This window comes from Carettochelys insculpta, chromosome 6 (genome assembly GCF_033958435.1).
Source record: "Carettochelys insculpta isolate YL-2023 chromosome 6, ASM3395843v1, whole genome shotgun sequence".
In the NCBI taxonomy this organism is placed as follows: domain Eukaryota; kingdom Metazoa; phylum Chordata; order Testudines; family Carettochelyidae; genus Carettochelys; species Carettochelys insculpta.
This window is the reverse complement of record NC_134142.1, coordinates 49469320-49491025: the sequence shown is the minus strand read 5'-3', so window position 1 is coordinate 49491025 and position 21706 is coordinate 49469320. Positions and strand designations below refer to the sequence as shown.

The 21706-nt window shown below is 42.0% G+C and overlaps 1 protein-coding gene across 3 annotated transcripts in view; it reads left to right on the top strand.

Moving 5' to 3' along the window:
- The window catches only part of ARHGAP5 (Rho GTPase activating protein 5), a 77265-nt gene that overhangs the window by 27478 nt on the left and 28081 nt on the right, over positions 1 to 21706 (top strand). For 2 of the 3 annotated variants that reach the window (XM_074996868.1, XM_074996869.1), the window contains exon 4: positions 2102 to 2249. In XM_074996868.1, the coding sequence (XP_074852969.1) occupies positions 2102 to 2249 (148 nt within the window). The remainder of the gene's footprint in view (positions 1 to 2101; positions 2250 to 21706) is intronic. The other variant, XM_074996870.1, reaches the window with a different exon arrangement.

The following is a 21706-nucleotide window of genomic DNA, read 5'->3' as shown; positions in this document are numbered from 1 at the left end:
CTGGAATGAATCTTTTAATCTTATTGGCAGTGGGTCAGCATTCGTGTGAATATAGCATGGACTTTCTCTTGCAGGAGCTCTAGGATCAGGGAGTACCCACACTAAATCCTCTTAGAGCCACACACATCCTAAGTCCTTTTTACCTGAACTTCGAGTGAAGCATGTATTTAGAGCGATCTCTTGAAGAGCTGATGAGGTTGAGAACTGACCCTTCGAAAAACAATCTTTTAATCCTTAAGAGTTAACTTTTTTCTTCTCTTGCCCTATTCCACTGTCAACAGTGCATAACATATGGTGCTAATGGGTAGGCACAGTTTTGCCTCAATTGCCTCATCTGTCTTGCTCAAACTCCTCCAGTGGTAAGATGCACCAAAACCACTTCATATCTTCTCGTTACTTTATTCAGGAAAACAGAAGAACAGCTTAATTCCTCAGTTCATTCTCATTTTAGTATATGAGTGCTTCTCCATTATTAATAAACTTTATTCCTCTTAACACTCACTTAAGGTAGGGAGGGTGTTAGTCTACTCCAGCGTCCTCAGAAGGAACAGTCCTGCTGTAGGCAACGAGGTAATAAAAAATGTTCAGATACTCAGTTTTTTGGGGAAGCAGTGATTCTTAATATTTTGTGCAAGCCAGTTTAGAAGATAAACCATTTCTATTAAAATCTTCCTTCCCTCATTAGTGGGGAGGATGCTGCACTGTTTTATACAATACGACTTCAGTTTACTTTGATTGGAAACAGATACTTTTTGATTGAATTTCATGCCAAAGTAGTACCACCCTGTAAACGTGAGATTGAAGAAACCGTGAAATTTCCAAAGACATAACTTCAGAAGAAATAGTGTCTTCATGTATACTAATAGGTTGTTGCAGGAAGATGATTTGTTACGGATATTTTTCTTAATATAAAATCTTGGATTATGTTCTCTGCTCTAAATATTAATTCAGGGATAAGCTTTTGAACACATGAGCAGAGCAGTGATTATGGTCAGTAGTTTGAATAACATTTCATTGTCATGTTGCTTAGCAAATTTAAAAGCTCTCTCTCACAGTTTTTAGATGGGCCCCCCCAATTCACTTTATTCACACTATTTTGTAAGAGTTGACTGACAGCATTTTTATGTTGACACTTATTTAAGCCTGTTCTTCCTTGAGTTTGACATTTTTGTGTGTATATAACTTGTAAATGAAATGTTAAATTTAATTTCTGGTTGCTAGTTTAATTTTACAAGTGAAGTGTGAAAAATAAGTGGACACATTGCAGCAAATAGCCTAGTAGTACTACATTTGTGAAAGACAAAATGATTGATGAACTATAAATTTAATTAGGGAAAGCTGGTGCACATGCTAATATTTAAAACTCAGACATAAAGTTAGTTTACTTTAATTTTTACCCACTGCAAACCTTTTCTTAAGCCAAAATCACAAATCTAATGGAAAAACTTTTACTCATAATCGCCAGTGTTTCTTAGATTTCAAGTTGATGCTAAATTATATTTTCATTTTACATGTGCTGTGGGATGTTCCTCAGTTGTGTGTGTGAGTAAATAACTAGTGTGCACAACACAGTATTCTTAATATAAAACTTAATGAAGAGTAATTGAGTTACAGCAACTAGGCTCATAAAAAGAGGAAGAAATATTCTTGCCTCTTTTTGTCAGTATAAATCTTTTTTACATATTTGTAATTTGTATACATAATCTTAACTGATTTCTGTAGATGTTTCGTGAAAGATGGCATCATCCTAATTTCACTCTGGTGTTTCATGTCAATTTAGTTTAAAGATAAGTTTAAAGATAAGTGTCATTACAGCTATAGATAAATATTATGTTTATTATATTCCTGGAGCTGCATGTTTTGTTCTTGTGATTTTTTTTTTTCCTTTTGATAATCCTATTTCCTTTTTGATGCAGAAGTGACTTAACATAATGGAAATGATTAAATGCTTTATTACTTAAAGCACACTATTTTAAATCTTAAGATTTTTGATTAAGGAAAATTCATATACTGCAGATGTGATTTTATTTGAAGGATTGTATTGTGAATGCTTTATTACATTGTTTCATAACAATAGTAACTATGGTATGTTTTGTTGTAGCAGAAAAAGAAAACTAAGACATTCAATCCTCCAACTCGTAGAAACTGGGAAAGTAATTACTTTGGGATGCCCCTACAGGATCTGGTTACACCCGAGAAGCCTATACCACTCTTTGTTGAAAAATGTGTGGAATTTATTGAAGATACAGGTAGGATAGCAGTATTGTTGCAAGAAAGATTTTACACTTTCCTTCAGTGAGGAATGTATGTCTTCAGTTGTGAAATTGATTTGATAAATTTTACATTGACACAAGTACATATTTGTACAATTTTAAGATTTTGTTTTGCTTGTAAGATAAATACACTTCAGGAATATTGAGTGTTTTTAGTTTGTATATTGAAACTTACTGGTTTTAGAGGTATTTACACACACAGGATAGTTTTTAAATGTAGGCACTACAGCTCTTCAAATCTGAGAGGCTAGTTTTATTTTTCAGATCAGTAGAATTATTTAGAACTTTAACACAGTGGCACCATGGTCACCACTAATGTATTTTCATAAATCACACACACAAAAACTTCATTCCAATTTTTCATGGTGGCGAAAACAGTTTCTTGATTTCATGTGAGTGCGTTGTGTTCAATAAAACCCTCTCTGTCAACTTAATTTTTTTTAAATGACAAAATAATGCTTTTCTTAGTGGTTTTCATATTTAACATTTAATGTAAAAATATAGTGTTCACATACTACAGAAAAATAATGTAATTGTGTAGTTTCAGTTGAACTCTTCTGAGGATTTTGTGATAGTGAAACATTGGAAAAAAGTACACACGTGTATGCTCTCTAGTACAGTATAACAAATATACTTAATCTGTTTTGTAGGTTTAGACCAGTGGAAGTATGAGGCTAAGGCATAACTGATTCACGATGGCCAGTATTTTAGTATCCTGGTACCATACCTATGATCCCAGTAGTCGTAGAGTGAGATGTTTTATCTAATGCTAGTAAAAATTAAAGTGGAGATTCTTATCAGTAATGCACATGCTAAACAGCATTTGTAATTGTAATGTTTCCAAGAAAGCTACTGCTGACCTCTTTCTTTGCTTCCCTGCCTGAAGACGAGAGCTGATTTTTTGACCCACCCCCCCTCCATCATCATCTTCTCACCCCCCAAAAAAAGGGGGGAGAGAGAGAGAGAGGACACTAAATGCAGTAGTCTACTTGATAATGGCTTAGAAATGCTGAAAAAGTATGGCAAATGAGAATGTTTGTTCATAGTGGATCCGTTGCTCTTAAAGAGTTGATAAATGTTCCAATTTAAGGTAACATCAAATTAAAGTAACAACAGATAATTGGGAAGAATAAATTAATTTAAGAAGTTCATTGGTAAACAGTATGCAGTATTACTCTTGTGTACACAAAGGTCTGTTTGCTGACAAGTGGTAAATTGGATATTTAAATTTTGTGATAGCACTTGAAATTATCAGAGGGAAAAATAATTTTAAAAAATTGAGAAAAAGAATGTCTTAGTACCCATATCATTAAAATCTATAATTGTTGTGAGACACAGGATAAAAATATTATTTCTGTTTTTGGTGAAAGGAGAAAGGTAGTGATCTTGAAAGTGGATTACTTTTTCTTTTTATATTTTATCAGCTGAAAAAGGATTGCCATATTTTGTTATCTAGTAACCTCACAAACTAGTTCCTGTTCTTGTTTTGAAAAGATTATAAATTTTAATCAGGCTCTTCATTTGATGTGAGTTCCCCACATAGCAAACTCAGGAAGGGGTTATGTGGATTTGGCATTCAGTTGGCTTTCAGATTTTCTACAAGAAGCAGCATTTCATCGTCATTATCAACAACCATGGGCTCAGTGCCCATTGATGTCTGATGCCTCCCTCACTGTTTGCTTCCTTCTTACCTGATCCAGTGCAGAATGGCTTAGTTTCTGTAGACTAGGTCTGCATCAATCTACTATGTTGTCTACCCATTCTCTGTGGGGGTCTGCCTCTCTGACTTGAACTGTCCATTTCACCGAATAGTAGGGACTTGACTTTTAATTCGTCATTCATTCTGCAGGTATGTCTGAACAGCTGTAGCTTCTGTTGTATACCCTTCTGGAGTAGGTTCTCTTTTGGCTGTATCTTCCTATATAATTCCTCATTGGTGACCTTCTGCGTCCATCTTATTCTTTCTATAACAACTCTCAAATCCCAATATTATTCTCTTTGAATCTTTCGTTATCATCCATGTCTCACATCCGTACAACATGCTGCTGAATATGTACATTTTCAAGATGCTCAGCTTTGTTCCTAACCTAATCACTTTTATTTCCAGATCTTATCCATCGCCTTCAAATTTGCTCTTGCTTTCGCTATTTTAGTCACTATGTCCTCCTTACAGTCTAGCTCATACGTCATGTTGCTCCCCAGGTACATGAACTTCTCTACTTTCTCTAGTTTGATCCCATCTACAATGATCTTCCTTCCCATTTCCTTATCTCCAAGTGCCATTGTTTTCATTTTATCGGTGTTCGTAATCAGTGCGTACCACTTTCCTTCCTCATTTAGCACCTGCACCGTTCTCGCTAGCTTTTCTTCATCTTCTTTGATGATAACTCTATCATCCACAAAGCTCAAGTTGTTAATTCTCATCCTGTGCACTGATATCCCTTCTCCCTCTTCCTTGATTTTTGTCCATTGCCCTCTCTAGGTGCCTGATGAAGATACTCCGTAATATTGGATTTCCTCGTCTTGTACCTCTAACTTCCCAACTCTGCATGTTCTCACCGGTGTTGTCAATGATATCCTTCAACGGCCGTATCAGTCTGCTGTCCACTCCATATGACTCCAGTACCGCCCAAGTCACTTTTTTCTATGCTGTCAAATGCCTTCGGAAAATCAACAAAGCAATTGTAGATGTTCTTATTCTTCTGTTGAGCTTTCTCCACTATCGGTCTTAGTGCCAATATCCACTGTATGGTACTTCTGTTTTTCCTGAATCCCACTTGCATTTCCGCTAGATGTTCTTCTGTCTGCAATCTCACTTTTCATCAGTATCATCATCTGCATCTTGCCTAGATGACTCATTAGGCCAGTCGTTCTGTAGTTCTTGCATTCCAGCACGCTTACTGTCTTGTGTTTTGTCACTAACATGACGTATTTCCATGAAATATGACACATTTGGTGTATTCCCTGAATCATGTTTTCTCCACTGTATTTGATCATCTCTCCCATAATCTTACCATTTTCAGGGCTCTTGTTCTTGAAGTTTCATTGCTCTTTGTACTTCCTCCTTCGAAATATTGGTCTTGCTCTTGATGCTTGGTGGAGATATCTTTAAATTTTTTGAGCTGTCTGTCTGACACACTCTGGTCCAACTGTGCTTTGTGCTGATCGGTGCAATATTTTGTCCATGGCTACATAACCTTCTCCTGATTCATGAGTACCTCGTCCTTCTTGTGTTTGAGCATCATCTGTATTTGATTTATATTGTTATCTGTGTGTATATATGTTAGTTATATCTGTTCTACTGACAGCATCTTTGTTTGGGGATGTCCTTGATCAAAAGCTGTTTCTTCCTCGCCCAAAAAAATGGGGAGGAGGAATTGGAGGGAGGAAGGGAGACAATATCCTTTCACCAGGGAGGGAATAATTCTTTCTTTTTTCATTCCTCTCATGACCCTGGAGCAGATCTTTATTTTAGAGAACATACCAAGCTGGGAGGGGTTGCAACTACCTTGGAGGATAGGGTCATAATTCAGAATGATCTAGATAAATTGGAGAAATGGTCTGAAGTAAACAGGATGAAGTTTAATAAAGATAAATGTAAGGTGCTGCACTTAGGAAGGAATAATCTGTTTCACACATACAGAATGGGAAGAGACTGTCTAGGAAGGAGTACAGCAGAAAGGGATCTAGGGGTTCTAGTAGATCACAAGTTAAATGTGAGTCAACAGTGTGGTGCTGTTGCAAAAAAAGCAAACATGATTCTGGGATGCATTAGCAGGTGTGTTGGGAACAAGACACGAGAAATCATTCTACCGCTCTACTCTGCGCTGGTTAGGCCTCAGCTGGAATATTGTGTCCAGTTCTGGGCACCCCAATTCAAGAAAGATGTGGAGAAATTAGAGAAGGTCCAGAGAAGAGCAACCAGAATGATAAAAGGTCTGGAGAACATGACTTAAGAAGAAAGGCTGAAAGAATTGGGCTTGTTTAGCTTGGAAAAGAGAAGATTGAGGGGCGACATGATAGCGGTTTTCAGATATCTTAAAGGGTGTCATAAGGAGGAGGGAGAAAACTTGTTCTTCTTGGCCTCTGAGGAGAGAACAAGAGGCAATGGACTTAAGCTGCGGCAAGGGAAGTTTAGGTTGGACATTAGGAAAAAGTTCCTAACTGTCAGGGTGGTCAAGTATTGGAATAAGTTGCCAAGGGAGGTTGCGGAATCTCCCTCGTTGGAGATATTTAAGAACAGATTAGATAGATGTCTATCAGGGATGGTGTAGATAGTGGTCGGTCCTGCCGCCGGGGCAGGGGACTGGACTCAATGGCCTCTCGAGGCCCCTTCCGGTCCTAGTGTTCTATGATTCTACAGCCCCACAGTTAAAATGAACTGGAACAAAAGGCTTTCAGCTATTCCTTTTAGAAGTAAAGACTTCTTTGAGTGATTGCTCATGTGCATTCCAAGTTGGGCGTGCGCTGGTGTATACCCAGTTGCTGGAAACTTTTTGCTCTAGCCGGTAGACATAGGGTCGGTGCAGCACCCCCTGGAGTGGTGCCCCCCTCCCCCATCCTTCCCATTGCGCTGTGGATTGCTGGAGCTTTCGATGTCTAGTTAGGCTGGTAGCCATCAGCTGTAAATTAGTTAGTAATCGTTACTGTAAATAGTTGTAAATAGTTTAGATAGTTCTTATCACTTGTAAATAGTTTTACTTAATTGTCAGAGATCTGAAGTGGGACTTTAACCCCTCTCAGCGCTTTGACACCAGGGGATGCCTGGCTCTCCAGGTTTCAAAACCTGCTCAAAATGTGTCAAACGGATATCCAAGAGTGACCCACACAAGACTTGAGTTGCCTTGGTGAGATGCACCTTATTGAACGTAGCTCCATCTGTAAGGCCTTCAAGCCTAGGACTCCAAAGGGCAGAGTGCAACATTTAAAAGTCATACTGATGGAAGCGGCCTTGTGCCTGGACATCTCCCCTGTGGCAGCTCAGAGCAGTGCATCGTCAGCATAGAGCGCTCCAGCACCATTGGTGCTGTCAGAAAACTCCTGACATTGGAACCAGGTGTCGGTGCCTAGTGTTACAAGACACAGAAGTCAGTCCCTGTTGCCACTCAAGAAAAAGAGGCATGAAAGGGACTGGTCCCCAGAAAGGGTTAAAGAGCTGAGAACCCTCTAAGGCGTCTACCAGAGCGCACCATGAGTCAGGTCATGAAGTGTGGGCATCTAAACCGGCACGAGGCAGCAGCCTGCACTCTCCAAGACTTCCCTCAACGCGGGAGGCATTCATTGTGGCACAGGAACTCTTACAGATCAAGGTGCTGGGACCGACACCACACATTGAATCCTCATTACCACGGGAGGGACCGCCCCAGATATAGGTGCCACCGCAGACCAACAGGCAGGAGTCGTCCTTTACAGCACTTTGGCCATTCCTGGCACCGGACCAGCCTTCACGAGGCAGAGCAGCTACAATGACCCTGTTCAGCATGTCTCATCACACAACGCAAGGCCAACATGAGTCGGCGCAAACAGTGGGCCCCATGGCACCACCCTGATTGGCAGCGTCAGAGTCCGGCTCTTATTACTCCAGCTCGGCCAGGAGTGGGAGCACGAGATCATCAAACTGCAGCGGATATTGCCACCAGAGCCATAACCCTGCGGATGAGGGTTGGCAGGTATAATCTCACGACATTCCTAAGTCGTCCTTTTGGACCCCATGGGCGGTCCATGAAGCGCAAGGGCAGGCTGTGGGACTTCCTGCTAGGGTGCCTGGCACTCCCCAGAGGCCAAGGCCAGCACCGTCAGAGTCCTTGGGGGCATCTCTCCCGGAAGGTCTGATGGTGCTGGAGGCTCCTTCAGTGGGCTCAGCACCAAGGTCGGCATCGTCAGAGACTGCACCAACCCAATTCTGGACACCACCTGTGCAGGTGCCAGGACCTACGGCACTGGCAGTAATGGCACTGGCCAGCACGCTGCCATCTCAGGTGCAGAGTTACTTTGACGTGCCGCAATGCAGCCTGCATTATATTCGGATGCTTTACCCCAGGCGCCAAGCAAAGTACCGCAGATCACAGTGGTGGGGACTCAAACAGGGCATGTAGGAAGGGTCTGGTGTATCTTTGTCGTCTTCCCCTGACGAGGCTTTGGCTGGGTCCTCTGCATCCCCAGTTATGGAGGAAAGTAGGGTATATCAGCATCTTCTGTGGCGGGTCACCCAGCACCCGGGTATACAAGCAGAGGAAGTCAGGGTCGAAACGGACCCAGTGACAGACATCCTCTCGGCTTTGGGGCCCTCAAAGGTGGTGCTGCCTAATATTAAAACAATTGCCAGTACGGCAAAGACAGTGTGGCAGACCCCAGCTTCTGCCCTACCCACGGCCAGAAGGAACGAGTGGCGGTATTCTCTTCCTGCCCAGGGCAATGAGCACCTGTTCACCCACCCTCCCCCCACTTCCCTTGTTGTCAGTGTGGCAAATCATAGGGAGAGACAGGGTTTCAAGGCCCTTCCCCTAAAAACAGAGAGGCCAAATGCCTAAACTTGTATGGTAGACAAGTTTATTTAACGAGATGCCTACGGTTAAGGATTGCTAACGAGCAGGCTGTGGTTAGCAGGTACGCATACAACACGACCAGTTCCTCATCCCTTTTCTTGGAGCTGGTCTCACTGAAGAGTTAGCCTGAATTTAAGGTGGTGGTAGACGAACATAAGCTCATATCCTGGGCACTGCTGCAGGCGGTGCTGGATGCAGCAGATGCTGCCACCAGTGTCATGGCCTCTGCGATAGCCATGCGTAGGAGGCATGGTTACAAGCTTTGGGGCTCCCCGATGAGGTCCAACAAACTATTCAGGATTTACGCTTCGAAGGGCCATCTCTGTTGTCAGAAAAGACAGACAAAAGGCTTCACAGCCTGAAGGACTCAAGGGCCACTTTATGTTCGCTTGGGTGGCACACCCCTGCGACCCAACATCAACATTTCACTCCTAGGCCTCAGTTCAGATGATTCCCTCAGCAAGAAAGGGATACCAACAGGAGACGGGGCAGTACTAATAGGAGGCGTCAGGGCCAGAGTCACCAAAAATCCCCTCCAGGGCCCAAACAACAATTCGGATGGGGCGGTTGGGAGTGACACACCAGTCACCACCCCAGTTCCAGCTCGGGATGTATTTTCATTCCACCTGTGCCCCTGCTACCATGCCTGGTGCAATAGAACCTCTGACCAGTGGGTCCAACACATGGTAGAGGGGGGATATGCTATCCAATTTTCCTCATCCTCCCTGTTTCCACCCTCCTTCCCCATAACTCTTCAGGCACCTCTCTCATGAGACTCTGCTCAGAAAGGGGATAGTCTCTCCTCCAATGGGGGGCTATAGATGGGATTTCCCATCAGTTTCGGGGACAGGGGTTTTATTCTCATTATTTCCCAATCCCTAAGGCAAAATGGGGGCTAAGGCCCATTTTGGACCTACAAAACCTAAGCTATCTCTTTTACAAATTATGTAGGAGATCCCTGGTCCTAATCATTCTGATTCTGGAATGGCGGGACTGGTTTGCCACTCTCATCTTATAGGATGTGTATTTCCATATAGGAATTTATCTGTCCTACAGGATGTTCCTCAGTTTGGACTGTCTTCCACCCGAAGGGCCTTCACCACATGCATGGCAGTGGTGGCAGCCTTCCTACGCAGGCATAGGGTATGCCTTTTTCAGTACCTGGATGATTGGCTGGTCAGGGGTTGCTCACAGCACCAGGTAGCACAACACATGGAGCTGGTATGAAAATGTTCATCTCCCTCAGTCTCATGGTAAATGAAGCCAAGTTGGTGTTGACCCCCCGTCTCAAGTCATGGAGTTCATGGGGTCTTATTGTATATGGGACAGGCCAGAGACTTCCTGACACAAAGTAGGTTTAAGGGCATGGCTTGTCTTATCCACAACTTGCTCAAGTTCCCCACCACAATGGCCAGAGGCTGCCTCAGGTTGCTGGGTCACATAGCAGCATGCATGTTTGTAGTCCAGCACGCCAGGCTGGGAATGTGTCCCTTCCAAATGTGCCTTGCCTCAGTGTACCAACCTGTCAGAGACAAAATAGACATATTGGTGACAGTCGCACCTCGGGTGCTGTTAACCCTACACTAGTGGCTGGATGCTCGGTCGGTCTGCATGAGAGTGCCCTTCAACCCCCCACAACCCTCTCTTTCTCCTCATGGACACCTCAGACTTGGCCTGGAGGGTGCATCTGGGAGAATGCCAGACCCAGGCCCTGTGGAGCAAGGAGGAAGCCTGGCTCCACATAAATGTTCAAGAACTCAGAGCCGTCAGGCTTGTATGTGAGGTGTTCTGGGGCAATCTAAACAGTCAATGTGGTGTTGTGAGCGTGGAGAACACCACAGCAATGTACTATGTAAACTAGCAAGGGGGCGCACACTCCTCTCCCCTGTGTCATGAGGCCCTCAGGCTTTGGGAGTTTGGCATTCAACATCAAATCCTCCTGAAAGCGTATTATCTCCCGAGAGCACACAACTCCCTGGAGGACTGTCTCAGCAGGTTTTTCACGGACCACAGGTGGTCGTTGCACTCGGACGTACTGTATTTCATTTTCCAGGACTGGAGACGTCCCCAGGTAAACTTATTCATCTTCCATCTCAACGCAAAGTGCTGGACGTTCTGCTCGTCCCAGAAGCAGAGCTCAGGCTCCTGGGCAGATGTGTTTTGAATTCACTGGTCAGACTATCTGCTTTACGCCTTCCTTCTGGTGTGTCATGCACCGGACCCTACTCAAAATTTGGTCAGACCCAGCATCGGTCACCCTGGTGGCCCCAGCATGTGCTTGGCGTCACTGGTATTCAACTCTCTTAGGGTTGTCTGCCTGTGACCCAATGGCACTCCCATTACGCCTTGACTTGTTGACACAGGAGGAGGGGAGACTGGGCCACCCTAATCTTCAAGTGCTACATCTCACAGCATGGAAGTTCCACGGCTGAAAGCAGTGGAGCTCTTATGCTCGGAACCTGTGAAAGACGTGTTGTTAAGCAGTAGGAAGTCCTCCATAAGGGCAACGTATGAAGCCAAATGGAAAAGATTTTCTACTTGGGTAGCTGAGAAGGGGTTATCCATGGTGAAAACTCCAATGTCAGTTTGTTCTGGACTACTTGTTGTTCTTGAGTCAGGAAGTGTCATTATCCTCTATCAAGGTGCACTTAGTGGCTATCTTGACCTTCCCCCTGGGGTCTGGGTCTATCATTTGATTTTTTCAGACCCTGTGGTAAAAAGGTTTATGAAGGGTCTGGAAAGGGTCACACCACAGGTGCGATCCCTTCTCCTGGTGTGGGACCTCAATCTGGTATTGTCAAGACTCATGGGGGCCCTTTTGAACCACTTGCTTCCTGCTCCCTCTTATTTATTAGTTACAGAACGGCAATCTTGGTGGCTCTTCCCTTGGCCAGGAGGGCTGTTGAAACTAAGGGCTCTGATGGTGGACCCGCTGTATACCCGCGCTATGCAGAAGGATAAGGTCAGGTTGAGACCCCATCTGGCCTTCTTGTTGAAGTTGGTCTCCCCCTTTCATGTCAACCAGGACAGTTGCCCTACCGGTCTTTTACCCAAAACCTTATGCCTCCCCTAGGGAGCTGAGTTTACATACTTCGGATGTTTGAAGAGCACTGGCCTTGTACATGAACCAGGACCTGACCCTTCAGAAAATCACAGGAGCTGTTTGTTGCGGTGGCAGACAGGATGAAGGGTGGTCTTGTCTCCTCCGAACGGATCTCCTCCTGGATAGTGGCCTGTATTAAAGAATGTTATAAACTGGCGGGGGTGCTCTCTCCCCTGATCAGAGATCACTCTTCCAGGGCACAAGCTTCCTCAACAGCATATTTGGCCATGTTTCCTATCCAGGATGTCTGTAGGATGTCTACCTGGTCCTCAGTTCATACATTTACAGCGCATTACGCTTTGACGTGGCACACATGGGAAGATGCTGCTGTGAGCAGGGCTGTCCTGCATTCCTCCAAGGGCTTTGACCCTGCCTCCTAGGCATTGATTTGTATTCACCCAACTTGAAATGAACATGCGCAATCACTCGAAGAAAAGACAGTTACATGTTCTGTAACTGGTGTTCTTCATGTTCATTTCAAAATCCTTCTGCCTCCCCCACTGTCAGAGTAGCTTGTAAGACGGAACTGAGTAGGGGACAGTTTTGGTGGTGCATATATTGGTTGCCATACAGGCGACGCTCCGGGGCACACTGCGCTGACCCTCTGGCTACTGGCTAGGACAAAAAGCTTCTGGTAACTGCGCGTGTGCCAGTGCACACCCAATTTGGACTGGATATGAGCAACACATGTTAAGAACACCAGCTAGAGGATAGGTAACTGTCTTTTTTCAGCTCTTTGCCTGTTTGGGTATGAAGCAGGCTGCATTTTTTTTTTCTCATCATGGGGAAAGGATCTCTACCATAGAAGACAAATTTGTGTTATTCAGATTCTCTCTGTTACTTTTTTGGAGTTCAGTTCTGTCCCCATGATAAGCAGAGCTTTGCTTTCTAGTTTTTCTTCTAATCAGGGTTCTTGAGTTTCCCAAACGATCCCATGTGATCCCCAAGATCTGTTGTTTTGAGTTTATTCCTTGTTGGTAGCAGCCTCTGTCTGAGTCCTTAAGTCCCTTAGTGTTGTCTAGTTCTTGAATCGGATAATCTTGCTTTCGGTTGGCTTCATCAGTGGGGAGATACAGAATGGGTCTTGACTCTCCACAGAACCACAAGCTGTCAAAAGTCTGAACCATACTAGGATCTCTGTGTCAGATATATCTGAAAGATTTGTGTGGTTTTTTCCATTTTCTACTTCTTTCATCTTTTCTACTTTCTTAACATACATATTGAGAACCAGTTCATTAACAAAAAAGTACTAAAGATGTGGTTTATGTGAAATTTCTCCTTTTGAGTTTGACATTTTTGTGCTGATCCTTAATAAAAGTTTTTCTGGTAACTTATGTCCCAGTGGTGAGTGCATGAGTTAATGATACCCTGATCTTTTTTTCCACTGCGATAATCAACTTGTCTCTAGCTTTATTAAGATTAATACATGTTTACAAAATCGTCTGGGTGTCAGTTTCCCTTCCTTTGTCCTCACATTCTGTAGGCAAGCTGTAAGTGCCACTGATAGGGTCCATTTTTTCCATCTATGTTGCAATATCTGGTTTACCTACACATAGAGACATCCAAATCTTGGTTTGCCAAAATGCTCTTTTGACATGCTTTTCAAAACTGTCCTCACCGTCATGGGAGTTTGGCCAATGACTTGTCTTTTTTGATGGCTAGATGGAGGAACAAGCAATTTAGGTCTGAGTCTACTTTACTTTTTCACTCTTGTCATACAGCACTCCTACTAACATCCTTGCCACAGGAATTGCAGTTTGTCAGTCTCTCCCAGTTCAGCATGATTCTGAAATGGTAAGCTCCCTTGTTTTGATAGCATTGAATGCAGATTTTTTTCTTTAGTACCAAATAGGGATGATAGTCATATCCTGTTAATGCATGTACAACAGGAAATACGTTGCAGAAGCCAGGAGTGAGTGTGTCTCAATTGCATACACAAATAAAGAGATGAACCTTGACAGTTGTGTTGGTAGTGATGCCTGTTTCAATCCAAGTATTATGTATGTGTTCAATTTTTTTCCAGTATGAACAGTAAGGACCAAAATATTTGTGTTATGTCAGATAGTTATAGTTACTTTGACACCAGATGACCTCAGATCTGTATTGGCATATGTAACATATAGGAACATCTTTCTGTCCGCTTCTTTTAAGTACGAGTCTTGAACTTCTTCAGCACTTCGGCTGCTGATGGACTTGACTGCTTCATAATGGGGCAAGTGTCGAGCAAGGAGAGTTTTTTTTTTTTTTTTTTTTTTTTTTTTTTTTGTTCTATGTGCACTCCTTAACTCTCAGATGATTTTGAACTCCATGTTCACTGGGGCATTTCATACATGACAGCTTGATGAATGTCACAGGGTGTCTGTGGAGGCACAAAGCATCCACCAATCACATGGAATTTCTTATAGCTAACCTTAGATCCTGCTTTGTGCCATCTTTCTGCATTTTTCAGAGTTAATGTTGTCTTATTCTGTCTCGGACTCTGATTACAGAGCTAGCTTTGACAAATACTCTTAGGACCTGCCTCACATATTCATCACCCAGTTCAATGAAAGTGTGGAGTTTGTTTCCAGCCATTCTTTGTATGATGGTCATGGCACGCCTAATATACATGGTGGAGGGTTTTTTTTGTTGTATTATTTTTGCTCATGGATTTCTTTTTCAGCTTCATTTCCTAGCTGATGCCGTGATTCAGCTTTGTCTGACATAGGCACACACAGTGCTCTATGGTGATTAAGAACAATTTCCATTGAAACATCTTTGTCTTGCGCAGGACAGGGTGATGCCTACACAATTGCTGTACTGATAGCTTCTGTGATTGTCCTTCCCTTGCCAGGATTTGAATTTGGTCACCTTGGCCATGTCAGCTAATGTTTTGATACCAGATTTCTTGACTGAGGTAAAGAAGGTACATGTCCCTAGAGAATCAAGTGTGCTTCTGAACAATTTCTCCATTTGTTCGTCACCGGCATCTGCTGTGGTCATTAGACTCTTGTACGTCTGATGTTACATGCAGTTTGGTAGATACACTGATACTTGCCTCTGGATGTAGTTCAGGATCAATGAGTTTGTCAGTTTAGTTTCATTGTTATTAAGAGCTGTAGGATACTTTTAATCTTTCTTCAGCTCAAAGGTGTAGACTTTTTGTGAACTTTGTCTTCACAGCTTGATATGGGCCACTTTCTCTATTATGAATAGCTTTTGCATATTCATCCAATGAAGATGTGTATTGTCATGTATAACGCTAATACTGACCTGTGTATAAATTTCACAGAAATAAAAAAGCTAACTTCTAGAATATTTCCAGTGCTAGTAGTTCATGCACTAGCTATTACAAATTAAAACATTCTACTAAGGAGAGTAGGTGCTGTATTTATGCATAAAAGCTTACAAATGGAAAAGCATTATTAGAATTTTACATGCATTTATATCTATCCACTGCTGTATGAGCTATTAGCACACATTCTACTGCACCGGGTGCATTAACTATTAATATGAGAGTTACTTGGTTATTAGTGTTTTTAGTTGAAAATATAGAAAACTATTATCCCTTGCAAAATATGTGTAAATATAAGTACAGTTTGGACCTCTCATCTGTCACCGTTGGGACCTCACCGGTGCTGACTGAGATAATTTGCTGGACCACAGGGGTCAATATTGTCTAGCAGCATTGACAATATTTCCACTGTTTACTGGGCTTTTAGAATATTTTTGGGGGTAAATTACAACTGAATAACAGCACAGAACACTGACAGCCTGGACTGATGGCTGTAAACAAACTTGATGACACTGCAGGAAAGTTGGCCACACCCATGATAAGTAGTTGTCTGGCTAGCTAAAATCATGCTGGATTATGGATGTTGCCAGATATGTTGTTTGCTCTTTGATGCTTCCTAAACAGTTGTTAATCACTTTCAGAGGAGGAGAGAGGGGAAACCATTGACCATTCAACCCCACTAAAAATCTCCCAATATGTTGTAATTTGGTAGATTAATTTCAACACACATTAAGGTGTTGAGATTAGTGTAACTGGTAATTACTGTAGTCAGTAGGCATGTTGCAAGAACAACAAGAAATCCTGTGGCTCCTTATAGACTAACAGATATTTTGGAGCATAAGCTTTTGTGGGCAAAGACCCACTTCATCAGATGCGTGATTGAGGGAGGTGTCAGAAGGGTATTTAAAGAGTGGGGTTGCAGTAAAACAGAGGGCCAGAGCTGACAAAGTCGATTTAGTCAAGTTGGAAAAGGCCCGTTATCAGTAGTATGTATCAAAAGAGGAAAAAAGAAGTCAGATCAGACGGGGGGATATTGCCCATTGTCAGAGTCTAATGTGGAGGTGTCATGTTGCTGTGTCTTTGAAAACAATTGCACTTTCTTATTTTGAGTACTGTTTCACCTCATCTACAGACTTACAGCACCACTTAGCAGCTCCACATCAGATCTCATCCAAACATACATAAAATAAACTTTCAGTTCCTATATTATGTGGGTGGGTATATTGAATTCCAGAAACATGGTCCTCTTTGGAGAATTGCCCCACACCTACTGAGACAAGAAAAGAACTTGCAGTTTTAGGTCCTGCTGTTTTATCTGCATAGGTTAAAAATTCAAGGACTTCCCATGCTCTCAAAGTTCTGGAAAGTAGACATGCTAAATTAAATGAAGCTGTGTTTAACAGAAGAATATAGTCTATTTCAGTATCTCTGTAAGGTGGAAACAGACATATAAATTTCATCTGTAGTTCTTAATATTTTACTGTCCCACATTGGCTACACAGTATGCTAAAATTATGCTTTACTTATTGACATTCCTTTGTATAGCAAATTTATCTGAAACTCTTATCAGCTCTAGCTTATCCCAGGATAAAATATTACAAGAAATAGTAGCAGTCAAAGAAGAGAAAATTTTTAAGATACGTATTGGAATGTTGCAAGTTCATAATTTTTTTTATTGGAGTTGACTGTTTCAAATGTTAATGTTGACCACCAGGTATAATTACAGTATGCTTAGATGTGAAAGTTTTTACAGACTAGTCGCCTCTTTAAGAAAAGGACCACTTCTTTACAGCCAGTTGTTGACAGCTCTTAATTGTCTCCTCACATCTGCAAGTTGGCTGAGCATGGACTGCAAGGTTTGGTAGACTTCTTACTACTAGGAGGCTTTTACATAAACATGAATCAATTTTCCAAACTTTTGTAGGTGCCAAAAATGGAGGATACTGTTGCAGGAAAGTTTGAATTAAATGAGTTTTGCATTAGCTCTGAACGCAGATAAACGCTAGTTGTTAGTCTTTCATCTGACAATGAGTTCCATTGTGTTGATTTGGCTCTGGAGAGACAGGATGCTTTGTTCTGTATCAGTGCTTTCTCATGGCATGAGTTTCATTCCTAGTACAAAATTACAATTAATTAGATTTACTCTATATAAACTTACAGTTCAGTTTTAGGTTGTGAATATAAAATCAGATGGTATACTGAAAAAATCGCTAAAAGCATTTATTAAACTAAATGTAACAAAATAAACCAGTACTATTTGGATTATAGTCCTTTGCATATTCTGTTAAAAAACCTCTTATTTTTAATTTGCTAGTGTCTGATCCAGATTTTCCAATGTACTGCTCCTAAATGTACAACTAAGCAGGTAATTTTGCTTGTGGCACTTTGGATATTACTTAAGAGCCCTCCTTGCCACATCCCAGTTGAAAGATTTCCCTAGGTGTATCAGGATGCACCAAAGCCTTCCTGAGTGGATCGGAACACTGTTGTATACTCTTCGTATTACCAAGCAGCCCTAACTGGCACTAGGTCACACTAGATGTAATCTCCAGACCCCAAAACTTATTGTTTATATAGACAAGACAAAGAATGGGAGATTTTTACAGATTAGAAGCTGAAGTGCAAAGAGTTTAACACCTGTGGTCTTACACTAACCTGTTAGTGGGAAAACTGCCATTCTTCATTCTCAGAGATGTGGGAGCATCCTGATCACCGTTTTTGTTGCTCCTCCCCGCTCTTTCCTCCTCCCCCACTGTTCAGCATATCCCTCAGAGATATTTGGCAGCTATTCTACTTTATTCTTTTTAACACTTTTCCTCAGAAGGTGGGTTGATTTAAATCACAAAAAAAAAAGTGGATTTCAGTCAAATTACCAGAAAAATAAGGACTGACTATGCTTAGAGTGCACTTAATTTTGGAGTAAGCCACATTCAACTTACTAGCATTTCTGTTTTTTGACAAAACAGCTATAGAATAGGGTTCCCTTAGAAAGCTAAGTTATGCTGTAGTAAAATAGGGAATAGACTTACAGCATTACCATTATGGTCTATGGCCATGAAGTTTCAGAATAAGAGGCAGGTATTATTAAACTGTAAGAGCTATGATGACAAAATTTGGTATGCAGCTTCCTCTCATCCTAACTTAAACCAAGGTCCGAGTTGGGTTGTACCTTGAAAGTAGGAAATGCCTGAAATCCTAGGATTTCTCCGAACTTGGAAAGGGTGGGGGCAGAAGGAGGAGGGAGTCAAAAGGGAGGGGCATAGACAGGAGGGACATGCTATTGAGAGCACAGAAGGGAGCCAGCAGGCCTGGGGCTCTGCTATCTTGCCTACACAAAGCTTGGGTAAGTAGCTCCCTTGTCCCAAACACAGAGCCAGCATCTCCCCTCCCCTCCCACAGACGGGGCTGCTGGTGCAGGGGGTGGGATTCGGGAGGCTGGAATTTTACCTCACCCAGACAGCTTACAGGTTATGGGGGGCAACTGGAGAGGAGGAGCAGCCCTCAGAGCCTGGCCCTCCCCAGACAACTTGCAGGCTGTATGACGCAATTGGTGGGGAGAGGGGTGGGGCAGGAAGCTTACCAAACCTCCATAGTTTACTATATATTGTCTTTCTATCTTAAGACAATGTCTTAATAACTCCTCTGCCATGCTTGGCCAAGGTCCACCACCCCATAAGCACAGAACAAGAACAGTCCTATCCAGCTTGTCTTCCTCTGCACATGTTACTACTTAGTCTGCTGAAAACCAGAAATCTAAAGACCAGAACTTTCAAGAAGAAAGAACTGGTAGGTAGGCTCGAAAGACTGTAGTTATTAATTCATTTTGATGGGACTGCAAGTGTATGTGTAGCATATTTGTGAGGAGATGTAATTGTAACTTGTTTGTAAATGAGCAAGTATTTTATTGATTTAAAAATTTAAAGAAACCTATTTAGATGAACAGTCTTTTAGATCATTAGTTTTTATCCACCCTTTTTCCTTGTAAATCTCCTTAAATTCTAAATTTCAGGTACGAAACATACTAATGTTAGTGTTCAGGAGTCCCAGTTTAACACTAAGCTTTTGAAATGACTGAAGAGAGAATGAAAATATCTTTCACTTTGTTACTGCCCCCACAAGGTTGTATATTCTTCAGTGAATCATTGTTTTTAGAGGAAAGAACCAGAACTTCTGTAAAGGTGCTGATATTTAAACCATGCCATAAAACAAACATTTACTCCTTTTACTAAAGCTTCTGTTTTATTACAGATGAAGCAAAAATGTTAAAGAAAACAAATCTGTTTTCAGAGTAGTTTAATATCTTCAGTTAAAGGGTAGGCTTATTTTGGATTTTATCAGTTTCTATTTTAATGTAGCCTGTGACTCTATAACCTTATCTCCCAGGAACCTGCCCCTGGACCAGAATTCTACATTCTTCCTAAGATAAAGAAGAGAAAGCAGGCAGATGCATCATATCTTGCTACTTGCTACTCTTACTAAAGGAATTTTGGGTTTTGAGGACACTAAGTCATTTACCATATACAGGGCCACCCTCCTACAGGGGACAGCCAGCTTTCACCGGAAACTCCACAGCATTAATAGCATCTTTCAGAACACCATCCTTGCCATCATGGATGTCTCTTTTCTGTACATTAACATGCCTCACAACAACAGCATATCCCTCTGCCTCAAATATTGGCAGGACAGTGCTTAGAAATCTACCCAACATCTCCAAACTTGGATGCAGGGGACTGGACTAGGTGACCTCTTGAGTTCCCTTCTAGTTCTAATATTCTATGCTTTTAACTTACCCGTTTCATCCTCACTCATAATATTTAACACAAATTGGTCCAGTAAAAGAGAAGACCTTTCCCATCTTGTTTCTCTTTACTCATATAGACTGTTTAGGTAGTCGAAAATTATGATGCTTGTGACATCACAGTCAACACAACAATGATGAATGTTAATGTGCCAGACTAGAAACTGACTTCACTTGTGTTCCAGGCACATATGTTCTAGGCTTTTTTTTCTTCCCCCACTGTTTTCTAAAAATCACAGGAAGGAGTTTCAGAAGGCTGCACACTTGAATAGACAGGATGGATAAGGTAATATATTTTATCTGTTGGTGAGAGAAACAAGCATTTGAGCTACACAGAGGTTTGTTTCTTAGTAACAGAAGTTGGTCAAGTAAAAGAAGTCACCTGACCTACCTTGTTTCTTCGATATCAGTATGGGAATCTTTGACAGTAAGATACACTCGATCTACAATAGGAAATTAAATTGGTATGACTATGTTCCTCAGAGGTGCAAAAAATTCACACCCCTGAATGATGTAGTTTAAGCCAGCCTAACTCTTGGTGTAAACAGCACTAGGTTGATTCATCAACCTAGCTATTGTCTTTTGAGGAGGTATATTACATATGTGCTCCCATTGGCATATATAATGTTGTCTCCAAAGTGCCATGGGGGAGTAGCTGCAGGGGTGCTGCTTATGCCACTACGTTAATTGCAGACAAGTGCAGAGGCTCTCTTGTTTCTGGAGCCTGCGCCTGACCAAACCTACAACAGCCCAGAGAAGCAATTGTAGGAAAGCTAGAGAGAATGAGCTAGATAGAACATGGACAGACACTTTCTGAGATTTTTGTAGCTGTTAATTCTTATGAGCGTCTCTCAAAAAGTTGAAATTCTGTGTGGCCTCCCTGGCCTCTATCGTCCCTCCAGGAGCCTAATATGCTGCCCTCAGTCTGAAACTTATTTGTGTGTGTCCACTTTCCAAGGTCTCTGTTTTGAAGTGGGCGGCTGCCATTTCTAGTTTATAACGCTGCCCTTAGTCTGTTGTCTGCCCCCCAGGTGTTTACAAAACAAATGGCAGTAGTATCTGCTTACCTTACAGAGTGAGTTGTTCGTCAGTCCATATGTCAATGATTATCTCATCGAGAGAGACCTGGGGATCAGGAGCCTTGATCTGATCTTCTTAATGCTGATTTTTCAAACTGTCCCTAGAAAAGTGTACTACTGGTATTGTTAGGTTTCATCTGGGCCAGTGTTGGTAGCGGTCTGGCAGGTGTCTTTTTCTAGGTCTCTGCCCTTTTGTTTTTTCCAGGGTCAGGTAAATAGGTTTCATGATGGATCTTATCTGTCTGTGTAGATTTCTCAGTGGCTTATTTTACCTAAATTATGCCCTTTTCATTTTCTCCCATTTTAAGTTTTCAAACCCATGGAATCTCAGATAAGTGTGAAAACAACTAATTTCAGGTATAGCTGAATACTTGAAGCACTTTTTTCTCTTCTGTTTTGGTCTGTTTTTAGGTGGTTTGCCCCTTTGACTGCAGTGGAGTGAACTGGTCTACCTTGTTTTTCATCAGGAAAAGTGATTACTCCTATCTCTCATTTTTCCCTCAAAGTAGTGTCAGTATTTTCCTTAAGAAGGCTTCTCTTCTTCTCTCCCAAAGCACAGATAGAAATTTGCTCACATTCCTTAGTTGTGTGTGGGGTCTGTAAGATTTACGTGGATTGTCAAGGAATTTAGGAA